This window comes from Gymnoscopelus microlampas (genome assembly GCF_963454915.1).
Source record: "Gymnoscopelus microlampas genome assembly, chromosome: 1".
Classification (NCBI taxonomy): domain Eukaryota; kingdom Metazoa; phylum Chordata; class Actinopteri; order Myctophiformes; family Myctophidae; genus Gymnoscopelus; species Gymnoscopelus microlampas.
In genome coordinates this window covers 59,882,063-59,902,968 of record NC_139962.1, presented here as the reverse complement: position 1 = coordinate 59,902,968, position 20,906 = coordinate 59,882,063, and the positions used below count along the sequence as shown (strand labels likewise).

The window sequence follows — 20,906 nt, the reverse complement described above, 5'->3', positions numbered from 1 at the left end:
AATATAATGCTGTTACGTTATTCTATAATGAGGAAACCCTCGATATACTGCATTGTTGTGGGTGAAAAAAGCAATGAGCTATAACATGAGACCATGTTTACTGTAAATACTAGCCATAGCTTGCAAACAAACTTGCTGTGGTCATGTAACTCTACGTGTGTGTGTGTGTGTGTGTGTGTGTGTGTGTGTGTGTGTGTGTGTGTGTGTGTGTGTGTGTGTGCGTGCGTGCGTGCGTGCGTGCGTGCGTGTTTCTGCTTGTTTTAGGGGTGAGGACAGTAGAATATGTGTCTTTATACAATAAGGATGAGACTGATGTTCAAGATTTGACAACCTACTGTCAATAAATGATTCCCAAATGTACACATAGACACGCACACGCACACGCACACGCACACGCACACGCACACGCACACGCACACGCACACACACACACACACACACACACGTGTGTTTCTGCTTGTTTAAGGGGTGAGGACAGTAGAATATGTTTCAGCTGATAACATTCTTTATATAATATGGATGAGACTGATGTTCAAGATTTGACAACCTACTGTCAATAAATGATTCACAGACTTACACATAGACACGCACACGCACGCACGCGCACACACACACACACACACACACACACACACACACACACACACACACACACACACACACACACACACACACACACACACACACACTCACACACACACACACACACACACACACACACGTATTCTTATCACCATGTCCGTGAGGGAACTTTAATTTGTATGCATGTCCTAACCCTAATCAAAGGCTGGCTCTTATCACCATCCATACAGCTCTTTCTAGAATAAGCTCTGTTTTTCCTTTTTTTCTTTTTATATCAAATGCCCCTTTGATAGAGACAGTCATTTGCAGAAGGGCGATAACACTGATGTCTTTTTTTATTCTTCACATTTGCATTATTGCCTTATTGTAAAGAATGAGGAGTGAAGCGATGGTTTCACGACAACACATGAGCAGAGTAGCACAAATGTCATTCTACTATGATAACACAGAAAGCATGTTTTTTAAAGGCGCTGTAAGAGATTTTCTTTTGTTAAAATGCGATATTAACTCTATATTCTGACAGTCATCGTTGTTATAGAGTGTTCAGTAAAATGGGTCTCCTCGTCTCTCCAGCTCTTTAGTAAACAGAAAATAGCCTACATTTTAAAGTTGGGGTACCAATTTGATCCCATAAGGAGAGAGAACCCAGACAGCATAAACAAGTGAAATTGGAAGTGATGAAATAAACAAAACAAAAAAAGAGCAGACTGGAATTGGAACACTATAAAACTGGGGCTGATAAATGGGTTCTTTCTCCTGATTGGATATTTTGTGTAGAGTGGAAAAAAGGAGCAGCCCTAGAATAGAGCCCTGGGGGACTACTAAGTAAGAATATATAGCACAGGGTTTTCAGTGGATGTGTTGGATGCAGCTCAAGTGAACTTTACTCAGGTATCTCGTTTGTCGACGTCCGACCTTCCTAACCCGTGTTATTAAAGAAAAACGGACAATGGCCAAAAACTCAATTGAAAATCGGCGAATGTGGCCGTTTCCAAGATGTTTTGGCCATTTTCTCTAGAACGGAAGGTCCAATCTGCTCAGTTTAAAGCTTGTTGGATGCGTGACTTTGAGGACAGTAAGCACCTTCTTGGGTTTTTCGGGCCTAAAAGTGTGGTAATTGTTCGGTTTGGTTGAAAGTGGGAGTTGGGGGGGAGTTGCTTTGACAATGATGGGATCATCTCCGTAGCCAATTGTTGAAGAAAAAGAAACAACAGTGTTATCTTTCACCATTTGAAAGTCCACGTTCAATTATAAACGAGGGATAAATGTCCTCTGCTTGCCTCTGGACGTATCAAACAAAGCAACACTCAGCAGCCCAGAGCAAATATTTGCTCAGCAGTCGAGTGGCTGGCCGAAAAAAAAGCAACTCGTCTCAAGAGTCCTGCAGCACAGCCTTCTGAAAGCCAACAAACACTACTGTGTGAGTGCATGTGTGTGAGTGTGCTATATGCAGTGGTGTAAAGTAACTACTTACTACAAGTACTGTACTTAAGTACAATTTTGAGGTACTTTTACTTTACTGGAGTATTTCCAATTGTCTATACTTTTACTTCTACTCCACTACACCTCAGAGGCAAATATTGTACTTTTACTCCACTACAATTATTTTAAAACTTTAGTTACTAGTTACTTTTCAGATATAAATTATGATACAATGAAACATTCATTAACCACTTTAGCCCTATTTTATACCTAGGCTATTTGAAAATAGCAGATCTACAAGCTCACAACGCGTCGCATCGCGACGCGTTGTGAGCTTGTAGTTCTGCTATTTTCAAATATTTAGTACTTTTACTTTTGGTACATTAAGTACATTTTGATGCCAATACTTTTGTACTTTTACTCAAGTACATTTTGAATTCCGACTTTTACTTGTAACAGAGTATACTTCTACATTGCAGTATTGATACTTTTACTTAAGTAAAAAATGTGAGTACTTTTTCCACCACTGACTATATGTGTGTGTGTGTGTGTGTGTGTGTGTGTGTGTGTGTGTGTGTGTGTGTGTGTGTGTGTGTGTGTGTGTGTGTGTGTGTGTGTGTGCGTGCGTGCGTGCGTGCGTGTGTGTGTGTGTGTGTGTGTGTGTGTAAATGTATGTACCGTGTGTGCATGTGTGTGTGTGGTCCCTGTGGGATCTCCATGGTCAGTAGTGTCAGAGCAGGAAGTAGCAGCGGTAGCAGAGCCAGGAGGTCCGCGCGGGTTCACCCCTCTGAGGGCAAATGAGGATGTACGGCTGTGACATCATCATCATCATCATCATCATCATCCCACCAATATAGGAACACAGTTCTCACCAATCCCCCCTAGGAACACCACCCTCCCCCTCTACACACACAACCACATGAACAAGCACATACACTATACATGCAGGGTTGGATTTGCTCTGGGGGATGTTGGGTAAATCCATGCCTCTGCTTCTGATATCCCCCCTCAGGTCATTAATTGTTCATGTCCGGTGGGGATATATGTGTTTTATCCCTGCCTCTGGTCCGACTGAATTAAATACACTATGCATTATCCTTTTGGGAAATGTAAACTGATATTCTGTTTGATATTTATGTTTGATTATATCACAACTTGGCAGAGCTTGTGGATTGGCTATTTTCGCTATTTATTATCGTACAATGATGTGTATAGGGCTTAAGTGGTTAAGAAAATGTCCCCTGCCTGTGTTTGTTAACAGATTGAATCCTGCACACCCCCCACCACCTCACACATACACGCGCTGTGACGCACACACACACACACACACACACACACACACACACACACACACACACACACACACACACACACACACACACACACACACACACACACACACACACACACACATCAAAAACGTAAACACAATCTATGCCATATGAAGCTGCAGCAACAGCATTACATGGTAGCAGGCATGGTTGTGGTTCTTCTCTCCTGCCGGCTGTACTACAGCACTCTCTCTGCCAGAGCTGCTCTGCTGGTGTGTTTTGCCACATATGGTAAAATAAATGAACACGTCCCCAACTAGTGATGGGAGTCGAGAACCGCAATCGTTACAGAACAGTAATCGTTATTAACTCACAGAATCAACATTGTTTGCCTGGGAGCTTATCAATTCCTTTTATCAATGTTGCCATGTTTTTCTGATAGTTAACTCGTTGCAAAACAATGACGTTATTTGTCTACACAGGAGCGCATGGTGATTTATATTTGGGAGCTGATAAAGAATTGGACCGATATGCAGAATTGCTAGTTAGCATCAAGAAAACCTTATCAATTCCCATCCATATGGCAAATGAATGTTTAGAGATTTGGTATTAAGAAATATTAATGTTCTTTTAGGAGCTAAACTACACATTTGGCTTAATTTACAATCAAACCACATGCCGTTCTGGTCATAGACGCCTCTGTAAAAATAACTAGTGTATTGGTTTAGAACAACTAGACCAGATATCATCTGAGCTCATTCATACAGACAACCAACAAGTGGGCATTGTGACAGCCTAGATGTGAATAACGATATATACTCCTGTTAACTGTCACATACGACAAATGATAATAACAAAGGTTCGATCTCAATCAATGTAAATCACTGTGGTTCCGTGCCTGTGTACATATGTATTTATACACTGAACAACTAAAACAAATCAACACCTGTCTTTACTTAGCAACTGAACAATTATCTCATGTCATGAATACAATGAGGCAGGGACGTCACAGGCTCTCAGAAGGTGGGGGGGATGGACTTTCGGTGGACTATACCCCTTATTTTATACTTTGGCTATGAAAATAGCAGATATACAAGCTCATAGCGCGGCACCGAGTGCCGCGCTATGAGCTTGTAGATCTGCTAATTTTGAAAAGATAGATCTGCTATTTTTTGCAAATCTTTGCATATCATTTTTTTCAAGCGAACATTTGTAACTGCCAAATGTAAACCAATTTTTTATTTAAAAAAAAAAAACGCTTTTTTGGGTGGATTTTTTTTTTTTTTGTGTTTTGGTTACTTTATTTCGGTTTTAGGGTTAGGGTTAGGGTTAGGGCTAGGTTATTTAATTATGTGAGAGTGAGGGTGTCGCGTCGTACGCACAGTGAATGGCGCCCCTGCGATGAGGAAACAACCACACAGCACAACAGTGTGTTCATTTGTGTTCATTTAAATCTGAAAGTGTAAACAAATGACTCTGTGTTAAATTAATATTAAGGATTCTACTGTGTATTGGGTAATGAATGCAAACTGCAGTGTTGTGTACCTTGCCTCGTGGCACGTAATTACAAAACCATTGTGTGCCATTAGCCGATTGGTTTTTTGTTGGCTGGATGGATGAGCTGTGCCTCTGCCTCTAATAAGCAATCTCATATCTAATATTGGACCAATATCTCATTGATGCAGTGGAGAGTTCTGGCCAATAGAGCTGTCATGGCGAGAGGGCTTGGAATCCCTCACTTCCTCCAGTGCCGTGCTTGTGTGCAGGTTGGGATTTGTAATTAACAGGGGGTGGGGCATTTTCTTAACAACGTAAGCCCTGTGTACTTTGCATACGACAAATAAAGAAAATGTCAATCTACAAGCTCACAACGTGTCGCATCACGACACGTTGAGCTTATTTGAAAAGGTTTACATTTTTGGCACATTTTGACAATTCTAGTTTGTCTCATGTGCTTTTTTTATTGTTACATTGTGATTTGATATCAAACATGCAGTAAAACATAAATCAAATCAGAATGTGAAATGTGTGGATTTTATTCCGTCTGACCAGATGCAGGAATAAAACATATCAAGACCGGACATGCAAATGCATGACCTGGGGGGATATCAAAAGTGGAGGCATGGACCCCCCCCCTTTTCCCCCTCCCATCTCCGCCAGCTAATGTAACCCTGCTTGTATGGAATCGGACCCACGGTAGTCATTAGCACAACATGGTCATCATTTGATTCCTGACCCTGTGCAGGCCTGACCTAGCATCAGTCGATGGAAGACAATAGAAAGGCTGCAGCGAGACACAGCGCACAGAATGTTGGGACAAATTAGCCCGTGGAACATTGGAAGAGCGAGTCATCAATGGAGACTTTTCTTTAGAAAATCTATATATTTCTATTGCTGACTTCAAAGGCTGTCTCAGGAGAGCGCAGGGAACGCACGAGAGAACAGCTCGCTGAATGTGGTGTCAGCTCATTGGCCATAATTACATACAAAGCACTGTGTGTTTGCATGATGTGCATGCGTGCAAAGTGTGTGTATGTGAAACCTTTTTAATAAAGAATATCTTCCCTGCAGAACAATTAGACCTTGTTACATAAATGAAGAACTCCAAACCAACATTTCCCCTAGCCGTTCGACAGTTCTCTTACACACACACACCGTACCAGCTATACCTCATTGATCAGCTGATAAAGCAAAGACAATGGACGCATACACTGGAACAGTGGAATCTCTCCAGGTTGGCGCCCTTGTGGCTCAGACCACTATGCTCAGCATGTGACTTTGTTCTCGCTGTAAATGTTTAGTTTTAAGTACCTTTAAAGGTAACCCACCGTAATTAGTACGACATTGTACAAATTAAATGTGGACCATGTGAGCTCAAGCAGGTAGTATATTATGATGAAAACCCTAACCTTAACCTTAACCAAGACCACAAGCTCACCCTAACCTTAACCAAAACAACCTGCCCTAACCTTAACCAAAACAACTTACCCTAACCTTAACCAAAACAACTTACCCTAACCTTAACCAAAAGAACTTACCCTAACCTTAACCAAAACAACTTACCCTAACCTTAACCAAAACAACTTGCTTGGCTTGGACCGAGTTGCGGTTTGCCCGGCCCGGTCCGATGGACAGGCTTAAACCAGTTTGATTATATGTGGACCGAAACAGGGGTGGGCTGCCGGTGGAGCCTAGTGGCGCGCAGCTCCACTAGCTTTGAAGCTGCACGCACGCCCGCACATCACATGCACCATTCGCAGTTTCCGCACCTCGCTAACAAAACCTTCCGATCGACGCTGAGTGTCACGGCTTGAATGAACAAGAATGACCGACCTGGTTGGATGCATTTGCATACCAATTGTCCATTGTGTGACCTGCTAAGTAGCCTACTGTAGGTGTAGGCATACTGTCAGATGTTCTGTCTGAAGCAGTCAAAAGAGTTGGATGACAGTGGCTGATGGATTCATGAACTCATTAAATTACAGAGGTGACGTCTGCAAGGTAAACGCATGATTATGACAACACTAAAGTTTCCCCATTATGCAAGTAAATAGAATAACATTTGATATACAGCATATTGTGGGTTAATAAATAGGCCTACATATTAAAGAGCTCCACTAGCTAAAAAATCCACAGCACACCCCTGGACCGACTGATTCGGTACACATCATTATGAGACCTGCAGGCAAGCAAAACATCTACAACAGTCACGACATTCTCAGCATTGTCACGACATTCCCATTCTGCAAAAATAGGCAAAAGCTCAGCAAAAATAGCCACTCTACTTGTAGATCGGCTATTTTTTTTAAATAATGACAAGACAAAATAGGGAGGCCAGTTTTAAAGTCTGTTGTTGGGTTTAAAAAAATACTGAACCAATGAAAAGTATTAACAAGGGCTTGTGACTGAATAATAATAAATGCAGTGGATGGATCCACTGGAACACCACAAGTCTGTGGTGATGGTGTGTTCTATCAGCGTGTGTCTGTCATGTGATAAGGACTCTTAACTGTCTACTTATGGAAGTAGTTATCTCAGAGTTTGTCTAAATAGCTCAGGCAGGGTGTGACCTGTTTCTAGAAAGACAGATCTGTGGTTGTGCAACTATTTGTAGCAAGTGTTTTTTTGACATTTTGCAACAGTCTGGCATCCATGGTATAAGCTAACGGTTCCCAAATGAATATTCAGATCGCAACGCGACACGTTGTGAGCTTGTAGAGCTGCTATTTTTGCTATTTGATTTACAATGAAGTATATCGTCTCTGTCGGGTGGAAAAACTGTTACTTTTCAGGATTCAAATAAAAAAAACAGCAAAAGAAAGTAGCAGATCTACAAGCTCAAAATGTGTCGCTTTTTGAGCTTGTAGATCTGCTACTTTTGATGCTTTTGTGTGCCGATGTAGTATGATCAAGTAGGGCGTTCATTTACGAAAAAAATCCAAAAGTTAGAATATGGAGATAAGAGGTTTCTGCCCGACAGCAACGATATTACTGTGTTTCAGTGGTTAATCGCGAGCGCCGTGAGCTGTCAGAATGGATAAGGCCACATAGACACCGTCCGACTGTGACCTTCCCCTTCTGCTGTAGCTCCAGCACTCATTCACGCTTGGTTAAGATCCGACAGAGGGGGGTGACCGGCGAAACAGTCACATTCTTACCTTTTTCTGAACAGCGTATCATGCACATTCCTGATTGGGAACGTGCACACACTCTTAATGTGGAGGCACGGATATTGATCGTGTTAAATCTGGCACAGGCTGGCAAAAACAACCTGGTTTTTGAACCATTAAAACGGGGAAAGCATCTCTGTCATTTTAGATTTCAGCGTTGGCTGTTCAAAAATGGCAGATGTACAAGCTCACACAGCGTCGAGCTTGCCTTGTACATCTGCTATTTTTGGAAAAAATAAAGACAAATCTTGAAAGTGTGAGAAACTGATTTACTGTAGAAGGCATTTGTAGAGTCTTAATGGTTTAAAAGGTTGTTTCAACCCATTGATACATTCTCCCAGACCGTCGGAACTACAGACATCTGTAGGATACCGGAGCCACCTTTACATTTTTTATATGATGTTCAGAAAAAGGTAAAGAAATTGACCATTTGCACTCGCCGCCCCCCCCTCAGCCAGATCTTAACCATTTGTGACCAAGTCCCAGAGCTATACAGTGGAAGGGTATATAGATCACAGATGGGGTTGGAGGTCAAGCCGTGTGGAAGGTGTCACGCTGGTAACCATGGTGACCAGCATTGACTACAACAGCAAAGTGTTTTTTGTATTAGACTTACTATGGCCTCATATTGTTTGGGCGGCGACCTGGCTGCAGCCTTGGGGGAGCTGAAGTCCACGTCAGGGTTCTTCTCCTCTCCGGGAACGGGCAGGTAGTTGTCGTTCATCCACATGACGGCTGACTGCATCGCCTGCTCCTCCTGCAGGCTGCCTGGACGCTCAGCGACCTCACGGGTCCTGTCTGGAGGTGGACAGAGAGAACAGGGGATGAGACCAGGGCTGCATGGGCGATATGACTTCAAATCACCATCATGATTATTTCAAACTTTCGCCTCGATTATGATTAGTGAAGGATTCCGTTTCTTTTTAATACGATACATCTAATTTATATAGCGTTTTTCTCTGTACTCAAAGTTCACTTTTTTAATAGTGAAAATAGCAGATCTACAAGTTCGCAACGTGGCTGCTATTTTTGTATGCCACCATTGTACAATCAAGTATAAGACAGGGTTGAGGGGTTAATCCGACTAATCAAATTAGTCTATAAAATAATCTTTGTGTTGATTCATTGATATACTGTATAAGACATTTTTAAATATATCATTTAGAAAGAAAAGGTGCTTCTCGAGTATTCGATTAACCTACAGTCAGTTATTTGTTTGTATATATGGCTTAGGAGCCACACGTATCCTGTCTGGAGGTGTAGAGACACAGCACAGAGAATATGAGGTAGTGGTGGGAGACTATTTACATTGACCTGTTGCTGTTATGTAACTGTAAGTGGAGAACAAGCGCTCCTGCCAACAACAGATAGGTTCTCTGCATGCCTTCTGTACATATTCATGTCATGTGGTGAATATACTAGAGAGATGCACGATTGATTCATTCATGCATGATTGTTCATCGTATCGGTATCGGTAAGGCCTTATATGATGATTGAAGGCTGCAGATTCAATCAGCTTTCAAAAGGGTAGTCCTAACTGTGGAATAAATAAAAGCAAACAAATTGGAAAGAGTTTGGAAAATATAATGTTATATCTTTACGTCATACTAGTTGTTACAACTAATTTGTGCCTCAGTAGACCTAATAAATCAGCTGATAAGAATGCACAGTTCTTTAGTCTGTATCTGCGCCCAGAATCATAGTTACTATAACAGGTGTAAACCTTACTGGAAACTTTTATTGCAATATCGGTATTGATTCATTTGACCATGCAATTAACCGGTTACCATTGGCCAAAATGTCAATATTGTGCATTGTGCATCCCTAAAATATACAGCACAACTGCAAATCATTTTCTACTGTCATGGTGGTGTCATGTGCTCCTGTATGACACAGTATTAGATTCCAAAACCACTCAGATTGCAATGGTATCTTTCCTTCATTGTGAAGACAAGATAACAATATTTGAATCCACACACCAAAAAAACAACAGCCTGATGCAGTATGTTCATAATATAAATACATAAACATAGAAACGTATGTCATATCAAAGACATATGTGTGTTATGTTGGTTATCGAGAGATGTTATCATAGAGCCCACATTTCCAGGCAGTTCCTATGATTCTAATACTGTTCACTGCTCAGCAATAAAATCTGGAATGTTAATTTAATACACAACATTGTGCTCAAATATAGTTCATTGGTTAAAAGCCTATAAAGTACTATTTTGTGGGAACAGACTTACAACATGGTCTTTCTCAAGAGAGTGTGACCAACAGGTTAGCACAACAACTAACTGATGTAGCCAACTTACAAAATCACACGCCTTAATAAAGGGAGACGCACCTGTGTTAACAATTACAGTAAGTCTACCAACTACACGATGTTTAAACAGACTAGAGACAACCAAATCTGTTCATGAAAAAGGGAAATGTTGAGAAAATGTGGCTCCATAAAGAGAGTTTGTAACAATGTTTGTAACATTACTGGAGGGACCTTTACTGGAAGTACTGGTTCAGCGTTAGATTGGAGGGACCCGTATAGGTCCATTTTTATGCTCTCAGAATTAAATTAACATTCCATATTTTACTGCTGAGCAGTGAACAGTATGAGAATCATAGGAACTCCCTGAAATGTGGGCTCTATGATAACATCTCTCACTATTAACCAATAACCAACATAACACACAAATGTGCAAAAAGACCCTCGCATCCCTTTTCTGGGATGCTCTTTTGAAGAAAAGAGCATTTCTTTAAAGTCGGCTAGTTGGTGGATTTATTTGTGTGAACAATTAGTCAACCATTCAGTCTCAAGGAAACTCTGTATAATATAGCTGCGCTGATCTAGGCTTAGGGCAATGTCTGCCAAACACAGTTCAGGAATGTGTACATAAAGTATTTGGCAATATACAGTATGAACACATCTGGCTGATCTACTGTATGTAGTTACCTTAAACTAAGACTATACGTTATTAGACTCATCCAAGACATTACTGGAAGCTAAAACGAAAATATGTACAGGATATCTCTAAGAAACAAAAACCCTCATTAACCAACCAGTCAACTATTCTGAAACATCCCTAAACGACATGGAGGCTCCTTATCAGCCCAGTGCCGTTGGAATTTACTTAACTAGTTTCAACCTGGGGTGCCTACTTAAGCATGTCATTATAGGCCGATTCAAAGATTTTCAAAGAATTTCAAAGATTTTCAAAGAAATGTAAAGAAATGTTGAGCTTGTACACGGGCTATGTCTGATAACACTTTTCTGTTGTTGTTGTTGTTAATAAGCGTTAATATTGTGATAGTAATCATTGCTATAGACTAGAGTGTTTGTTCAGTAAAAGGGGTCGCCTGTCCCTCCAGCTCTTTAGTGAACAGAAATATCAAATGTATCCAATCAAGAGAGAACAGGACACAGTAAAAAACAAGTGAAAATGGAAGTGATGAAACAAAACAAACGAGCAGACATAATTGGAACTGGAACAATATGAAATTCAAACTGATTGTTATTAAACTCTTCTCTTTAGGAGCTGGAGAGATGGGGAGACCCCTGTTACAGAACAAACAGTGTATAGCAATAATTACTGAATTATAGAGCTTTGATTTAAAAAAGGCATTTTTTTACATAGAGATATGACTTACAACACCTTTAACCTTTCACCCCTCTTCTGCACCATGACATACCGCGACAATACGAATGTTCTTGTTTTCAATGGATTCAAATACCTGATGTGTATTCAGCCCCGATCTGGTGTTGACAGGTAATGTAGTGATGACTAAGGCAGCGCGCATTATACACTGTATGTATGGTATGTGGTTTCAAAGTAGTAGTGTCATTGTTGTTATTGCTGCTACAGTGTAGTACACCTTCCAACACCTCAACGTGTACTATGACTAATGTACATGCATGACTTGTTGTTTGGCTCCGCCTCCGGAACGGCCGGAGGCGGGGATAATTCTGTGAGTCTGTCTGTCTGTGAGCAGCTCATCTGCAGGCACCGCTGGACCGATCGGCATGAAACTTTGCACGCAAACTTTCAGTAAGCCATAGGAGAACCACAACATTTTTTCGGCCTCATGATGGTGCTATAATAGACCGTTTCACGTTTTGGCATATAACTCCTGAACAGCTGGTCGTACAATAAAAATCTTTCGCCCCTGGATTCCTTAGATCATGGCGCATTGCGCGACTCCCCATACAGGCCAAGCCCATTTCCGCCTGACAAGATTTCTTCAATGTATTACCAGAGTCTGTATTGTGAAAAACTCAGACTCAAACTCAAATCAGTACACATTATATCTGGAGTTATGTGATTAAGATGCATGCGTCAGATTCTTCATATCCCTTTCCGATTGGCTAAGATAGGCTTCCAAAGTTTGTGGGCGGGGTCCTTTTAGCTAAATATGCAACAACGCGTAAATTAGACCGGTAATTAGATTCACAAATTTGTGAGCAGGGCCCATTTCTTACAAACAACACCATATGTCTTGCACACAACATCCAATCATACCCAAATTGCAATCGCATGTTGAGGGAACTGTATAGCGCGCACGTCCAAAAAACGCTTTCTCTTCTTCCCGTAGGGGGCACCACAAAGGTGAACACTCTGTCGTACAAACTCTATTCCCCCCCACAGCTTCCTCATGTCCTGATGGCGGCACCCCATGACTGACACAGCCCTGGGTAGGCAACCCGGCCTGGTGGAGATCTGTGCTCAGAGGAGCGCACTTTTCTATCTTTTCATTTATTCAATTTTGTTCTGTTGTTACTATTATGTATAGTCTCTTTGTTATTCCTGCTACATGTTGAGGAACCAAAACTAAAGAGCCAAAGAAGAACCAAATACAGTATAATGTAACAATAAAAAACTAGAATCTTATTTAGCATAAAGCATTGCAAGTCAACCTGAATCATTACACTTGAGGTTGTGTCTTTCACAATACCTTACGGGTCCGTTTGGTTCTATTTGTACACTCTTGGAGTTAAATTAGATCTCAGAGTTACTACAGGGGGTCCGCCAAATCTTTGTGTGATATGATTTTTATGTTTTACCTTAACCACTTGAACCCTAGCATCCCTTTTCCTGAGGAGAACTTTAGCCAAAAATAACCGATCTACAAGCTCAGAGATGAAGCAGGGGTCCCTGCTTCATCTCTCTCTCAGCTAGGGGGTCCTTGGTCTGAAGACGTTGAAGACCCCTGGTGTACAGTATATTGAGAGACAACAGTGACCTTCAAGTGACTGGTTATTAAACCCTGGTAGACCCATCTCCCTCTCCTCAGAAACAGACTTGACCTGTATGAGGTGAAAGGATGAGCAGGGGCATGCAGCCATGCAGGGTTACACAGAAAAGGGATATAGTAGTCATTGGTGGAGATATGTGTGTATTCACTCTTGCTGCATTCAATAGAGCAAAGGGAGTTGTTTGGAATAATGCCTTTTCAACCATCAGTGACCTTTCTCATAATGTTCTCATAATACTATAATAAGAGCAGATTGGTTGATTGCTTAATTGTCATGATCATTTATTATTATGTTCACTCATTCAGAGATCCAGAGCAGAAATCTATCTGCCAGCAGCAGCTCAGTATTTTATTTTATCTTTACTTTTGTTTTTATTCTTATGTATCTTGGTTTGGTTCATGACCCTTATACCTCTGTGTTATGACACCTGCATTTCCATCTATATTTCATACTATACCTGCAGTCATCATTAAGGTAATCACCTTATAATTTAACTAATCAGGAGGAATGAGGATAAGGCATGCATCAAAAAAACATATTAATGATAACTGCCTCTGGTGTTTATGAGGACATTCGTGATCATGTGTTATATTCCCCTGCACAGTTGATTTAATACACAGCCTTCTTGGCCAAACAACAGCATCACACTCCACCTGAAGCTCAACAATTGCGCATGCAGCCTATAGCCTGTAGGTGACAAAGGTCTCGACATAGCTATAACGCTTTCAAATGCAATTAGTGGTAGAAAAAAAGAGAATCAAATCTTACCAGACTCTCTATTATTCTCGCTATAATCTGCATTTCCAGTTGATCCTTCTCTATCCTCATGTTTTCCCTCCATTGAAACGCGTTTATTAAGAAGGCGCTGGCTGCCCTAGACCAATCACACTGGAGAGCCTGTCCTTAAACCATTTAAATGCACTGCTGCTGCGTGGAAACGAATGGATGGAGCCTCTTCAGCTGAGCTGAGCGCCCCGCGGCGGAAACCTCCGTGGATGATGTGTCTCTGAGTCTGGCTATCACACACTAATCCACGACACACAGAGAAAGAGAGACGTGATACAACATGCATTCATGGGCATGTCCCCAAAACCCTCCCACAGATCACAGTCTCATGCCTAAATCCGTCCTTATTTCACGGCTCAATCACTGGCCGTGCCGTGACGCGGTGCGTGGAGGAGCGCCTTGTCGCCTCCCACGCGCGTGTTTGTTGGGTGGATCGTGGCTGGGGCTGCGTGTTCCAGCAGGCTGATCATCTTAGCACTGGTCACTCCAAAACGTGATTTGTTCAATGTGATTGACATGGTATGAGAGTTTGTTCTGTTGTTGTTTATATACGCCTACCTACTCTCTGATGTGCACTTTTACGCTCCGAATGAGAACAAGTGTTGCTGCATGCAGACCGTGGTTATATAGTGGTGTACAGTAACTAAGTACATTTACTCGGGTACTGTACTAAAGTAGCCTACAATTTTGGTGTATTTACTTGAGTATGGCTATTTCCAATTGTGTGTACATTTACTTATAGCCTACTTACTCCACTACATCTCAGATACAAATGTTATATAGGCTACTTTTTATAGGCTACTTTTACTCCACTACAATAATTTGACAACTTAAGTTATTAGTTACTTTGTAGATTTAGATTATTATTATAAAACATACATTAACCACTTCAGCCCTATACATTTTGGCCATTTGAAAATAGCCGATCTACATGAGCTCATAATGTTGCATTGTGAGCTTGTAGATCTGCTATTTTAAAAAGATTGTAGGCCTAATACATTTTATACATAATACCTTGTGATGGGACTTTCTGCATAAAGTCCCATCAGCATAATTTTGGTGCTAAATAAAGTACATTTTGACTTGTAACAGAGTATTTCTACATTGCAGTATTGATACTTTTACTTAAGTAAAACAAATGTGAATACTTGTTCCACCACTGAGCAGTGTTCTGTAGTTTACGCCTACCTACCCACTCTGATGTGCGCTTTTACACCCCGAGTGAGAACAAGTGTTGCTACAGACACTATATAGGCTATAGGAGCATCAGCATCCACAGCCACATGAAACCACTTCAGTCTCTTTAAGAGAGATGCGGGTTCAGCCGAGGTGTCTGTAATGTACGAGTCTGATGTACATTACAGTGTCTTTGGAATGCAGGTGACAGACAGAACATATTTCCACAGACGGATGGGGATAAAAGCTGGACAGCTCAATCCAACCACAGTAGTGGTTCCCAAACTTCTTAGCTCAAGACAAGTCCGAAAAGAGAAATTAGACGTTTAGCCCAGGACCCAAAGTAGTGAAAATAGCAGATCTACAAGCTCACAAGGTGTGTCGCTTTGCCACGTTGTGAGCTTGTAGATCTGCTATTTTCACTAGCCTACTTAATACAATTATTTTCCCCCCTCAAATTAATGGATTGTTTGTATGCATTCTTTTGAAAAAAACGTTTGAATTAGTTTTTAACTGATGAAAATTTGTGTTTTGGGGGGAATTACTTGAAAATATTTTGAAAATAAAAAACAAAACACAAATTGTGGAAAGGGATATTTACTCGCGACCCATAGAAATTGGTCCACGACCCACATGTGGGTCCCGACCCACTCTTTGGGAACCAGTGCTATACAGTATTGTGGACATTTTGGACACCTTCTTTGGCCTGGCGCCCCATGATGCACAAAATCTTGCGAATATTAATATAGCGAAAAAATGGACATGCTTTTTTAATCAGCACAGAGAGCAATTGTGTTGAAGGACGTGCTTTAAATTGACATTTAAAACGGTTGTAGCTCAGTGGTTCTCACCCAGTGGTCCTTGGGGGGTTACCAGGGAGTCCCCAGCTAAATGAGTTAACATAGCGTCATAATCATTTTAACCACTTAGCTTTGGCTATTCAGAAATAGCAGATATACAAGCTCATAGGTGAGCTTGTAGATCTGCTATTTATTTATTTTTCTCAATCTTGAAAATGTGTGCATGACTTTGAATATCTATATAATTTTAAAGCGAACATTTTTAACTAAAATCTTTGCTTCTGGGGGTCCCTGGCACAAAACATTTTCAGACGGGGGTCCGCAGCCAAATGTATTAGGGGTCCTTTTGGCATAAAAAAGGGTTGAAAACCACTGCTGTAGCTGCAAGAGGAATCCAAAGCGCACCAGAGACATGCCTCCTCCTGTGAGGGCGCTGCTCCGCCGCTAGGAGCGCCTTGGGAACGCTGTCGTGCCCAAAGACGCGACGCCGACGCGTCCCACAGACAGGTGACAGCCTGTAGACAGCCTCATTTATACCCCGTAGTGTACGACGGTGTCGATACTAGCCAAAAGGAACAGATCTGATGATCTACAATCTGTTCTTTTGCCATGGGACTCTGTGAGATGGGTATAAATGAGTCCTCGGGGGCTAAACATCTAAAAAGAAACTCCCAAACATTTCGACGTCAGGTTGAAAATGAATACAACAATGGATTTTGGTATTCGCAACCTGACCCAATGCTTTCAAAATACAGATCCTTTACTTTACAAAAGTAGCCTGTAGATCAGGCTATAGAATCTATAGATAGGCCTACTACAATTTGGCAGAGAATACAGACGGCCGGACCGGCCGGTGAATTAGTCACATAGAACATGAAACATAGATAGACACACACACACTGAATGATCAACTGCAACACAACTGGGTGTTGACCTAATTTGAATGAATGAATGAATGAAACGACAAAAATCACGAATGTATGAATGAATAATGCGGTTTAGATTATATAATTACCTGTTTTTTAAACTCCTCTGAGACCGGTTTGCATCCAGGTATTAATTCCGCAGTTTTAGAGCACACACTCACACATACATACACACATACACACACACACACACACACACACACACACACACACACACACCACTACTACCAGACTCACCTGTCTGCCAAGATGCCTTCCCTGGGATCTAGCGACTCCCTTCTCAAGAAGGAGGCGAATAAATGAGGAAATACTTTCGTCACCCACTCAGGTGGATCGCGCTCTCTCGCCTCTCTTCTTCTTCTTCCTCCTCCTCCTCCTCCTCCTCCTCCTCCTCCTCCACTCGTGTAGGAAAAGCCTCCTCGATCGCCCACGGAGGAGTGACTTGTTTATGGCTCTCAGTGAGGAGCGCACTAGTGGAGGAGCGCCGTGCTGTTGCAAAACACACGCACCCACAGTGAGGACACTGTGGACACTGTGGATTGGCCAGGATCCGAGACACTATAGGTTTATAAGGAATGGGCTGGGACAACAACATCATGATCACAGCAGTCTGGGCTGCAGTGGTAGAAAGTAACTAGTACATTTATTAAAGGACAGTACATTTTTTAGGTACTTTTACTTTACTTGAGTATCTCTAATTTTCAGTACTTTTACTTCTACTCCACTACATCTCAGAGGCAAATATTGTTATTTTACTCCACTATAATCATTTGGCCACTTTAGTTACTTTGTAGATTTTGATTATTATTACAAAACATACTTCAGCCCGATACATTTCGGCCATTTGAAAATAGCCGATCTACAAGCTCACAATTTGTGAGCTTGTAGGTCTGCTATTTTCAAACGATTTTTTAATACATTTTATACATTTGAAAACTTGTGAAATGGGACATTCTGCTTAATGAGTGCTTTCTACTTTTGGTACTTTAAGTACATTTTCATACCGATATTTTGTTACTTTTACTCAAGGAACTTGAGTAAAAGTACTTGAATTACTTGTACTACATTGCAGTATTCATACTTTTACTTGAGTAAAACATGTGAGTACTTTTTCCACCACTGCAGGCTGTAAGGATTGGGCTGGGACAACAACATCACTGGAGCACAGCCGTCCGGGCTACATGGAGGAGAGACATTCCGATCAGATCCAGACGTGTATGGACTCGTCCTGTAGAGAAGACTTGTCTCCAAAGAAGCTGGTGTCTATTCAGTCTCAAAACAGGGTAGAAGAAAGGCAAATGCAACAATCTACAATCTAATGTTTAATGTGACAATGATGACATCGTAAATAAATGATGATACCAATAATAATTGATTGGCTGCAGGGCTTTTGCGCAAACATTCAAATGGCTCCTGTTTTTTCCATGCCAAATGTTTTCACAATATGAGTACATTTACATATTATTCAAAACCTGGTTGCTCTGTCCTCATGCAGTGAACAGAACAAACTGCAGATGTAACCTATAGAGCTTCAGTAATACTCATCATACACACACATTTATAACAATGAACACACCCTGGAAAGGCAAACACACTGACGCTAGGCCTACTCAGGATGTAGTTAAGGCATGATGTGGGTCAAGAAAGAACCTGTAGCCATTTTATCATAAGGAATTACATTAGCCTATCAGATGGTTATAGGTAATCTAATCTCTCAAAACAGATTCAGAGCTCATTGTTTTGCTGATGGGTTCCCTCCAGATTGATATAGGGGATACTGTATATATGTAGGCTGACAGTATTTGAGTGAATTCAGTATTGATTACATTTTAGATTTAGATCTAAATTAGTCTCGCAGTCCAGGGCCCAACCCAAGGGCCCCTGGCAGTCAAGGGCCCCTAGGCACTGGCCCCATTGTGCCAGTGCCATAATCCATCCATGAACACACCACCTGTATTAAAGAATCTATCATTTCTTTGGATCCATATGTCCTAATTTGGCTCAGGGTATTTCAGAGTCCTTGCAGAGCTTTGCAGAGGTTAGGGGTTAGGCTTATGGTTTTGGTTACTTAGGTTTAACCACTTAAACCCATATGCTTAACCAGTTTGAATAGTTGAACTGGTGTCCCCCAGGGCTCTATTCTAGGCCCCCTCCATAGCCGAAAACTCACAAAATCTAGTTTGAAATGATCAAAGCTGCATATATGTCACTAGTAGGCGGGTTTCTGAAATGCCCTCCTCTGAGACAGAGTGAGCAGACAGAAATTGTCCCAACTTATAAAAGAGTATTAGTAAGGACCGATTTGACATAGGTTGAAAATAGCAGAAGTGGTCCTTTAAGGGTGTAATCAGATTAATCAATTCAGTCTAAAAATATATTTTTCTCTTTATGTCCCTGTTGTTGTTTTTTTCCTGACAGTAAAGTGAGTTCTGAGCCCAGAGCTTAAGTCCTATTTTGTAATTGGTTTGGCTGACTTGCTTCTTCACCCACTGTGGCAGACATGTGTTTGCGAAACATCTTGTTCACGTCGGGTTAGTCAGCCCAGTGTGTGGTAGGAACGATGTCGCCTTAAATCCAAACACACTTCCCACACACATGCAGGTCAGGTGTGGGCTAGGGCGTGGCAGTCTCACAGCGATGCATGATGGGGATTGTTGGATGAACCAGCTCTCTCTGTCATTGTTTGTGCGTGATATCACCTTTGTTTGGTCCACTGCTTCCCTGCCAACGTAGCCCTGGGTGTCGTTTTACACGCCACGCCTAAACGTGCTGCGTAGAACCTGGTGGAATGTTTCAAACAATGGTCACCATGCAGTGGAGAAACACTTTCACCTACAAGGAAAGTGGTCTACATTATGAGGAGTAGTAGGAAGCCACCCCTCCCCCTTTCATTTTTCTATTTATTTACATTTTAATGTCTTACCCAAAACAAATAAACAATAACATGCTTTTGGGAAACTTTATTGTTAATTAATGTGTCTGTAATAGAAACTAATGTTAACTAAAAGTTGACAGAATTAATGTTTTGGACTGTTCATTTGGTGTCACACTTACAGTAGAAATATGTTTTGTTATTGTAAGTTGCAAAGTTTTATGAACCACTTATCTCTTATTATTTATACATCTTTTATGATGTCCATTGTGCAGCCAAATGTTGATGACTTATGCCGTAGTTGCGTTTGCAGCTGCCGAGGAGGAAGGCATTAGCCGGAACGTTTCGCTGCACACAAAAATTATGTTCTAAAAGATGTATAAATAATAAAAACGCGAGAGCTGAACATTTTTGCTGAGTGTGGATCATGTCATTGTTTTTGAAAAGTTTCCCGTAGCCTCATAGAGGGCCGAAGGCATGACACAACATGACAGGCCCCAAATAGCTTTAAGTGAAGATTTATATAGTTTTATTCTGGGCTGTGTAGCTGGACTACTACAACGTTTTGAGTGATGACCCCTCCTTCCTGCTGATATGTTTTCCATACATCAACATGAACATCAGCGTCCCTTTATACTGAGACTAACATCTGGCGGAAATAGTTGATTTACAAGCTCACAGCACGTCACAATATCGACGATTTTTGGCGAACATATTTAGTGTAGAGTGAAAAAAGGAGGGGGCCTAGTATAGAGCCCTGGAGTGCTCCGGGCAACTAAGCATAAAGGGTTTAAGCGCATAAATATTAATCACACTGTAATTACCAGTGGATTTCTCAGATGAAGGAAGAAACAGCATCTATCAACAGGAACAAGTCAATGAAATCTGATCAACAGGAACAAGTCAATGCAATCTGTTACTGGGAAGTCTGAGGTCAAGAAATTCCACAGAAAAGAGTTGGAATCTCAAGAAGGGAAAGTGTCATTATTAGGAAATGTGGCCATACAATATAGGCCCCACGCCTTGGGGATTTATTTGTCACAGTGCACATACGTGAAATTTGTCCTCTGCATTTTACCCATCCTATAACAACTAGGGACAGTGAGCAACCATTGTGCGGCGCGTGGGGAGCAATTAGGGGTTAAGAGTCTTG

The 20,906-nt window shown here is 41.4% G+C and overlaps 1 protein-coding gene across 5 annotated transcripts in view; it reads right to left on the bottom strand.

Annotated features, from left to right (window-relative positions):
- ano1a (anoctamin 1, calcium activated chloride channel a) overlaps positions 1-17,248 on the bottom strand; it is a 116,996-nt gene extending 99,748 nt beyond the window's left edge. For 3 of the 5 annotated variants that reach the window (XR_014600704.1, XM_084056161.1, XM_084056162.1), the window contains exons 1-2: positions 13,962-14,170; positions 8,562-8,743 (exon numbers count right to left, since the gene is read on the bottom strand). Coding sequence is in view for 4 of the 5 variants with exons in the window: in XM_084056161.1 (XP_083912287.1) it covers positions 8,562-8,743; positions 13,962-14,034 (255 nt within the window). In the remaining variant the exon portion in view is untranslated. Of the gene's footprint in view, positions 1-8,561; positions 8,744-13,961; positions 14,171-16,970; positions 16,988-17,118 lie in introns of those variants that run through there. The other 2 variants (XM_084056164.1, XM_084056163.1) reach the window with 2 other exon arrangements.
- Positions 17,249-20,906: the final 3,658 nt, after the last annotated feature.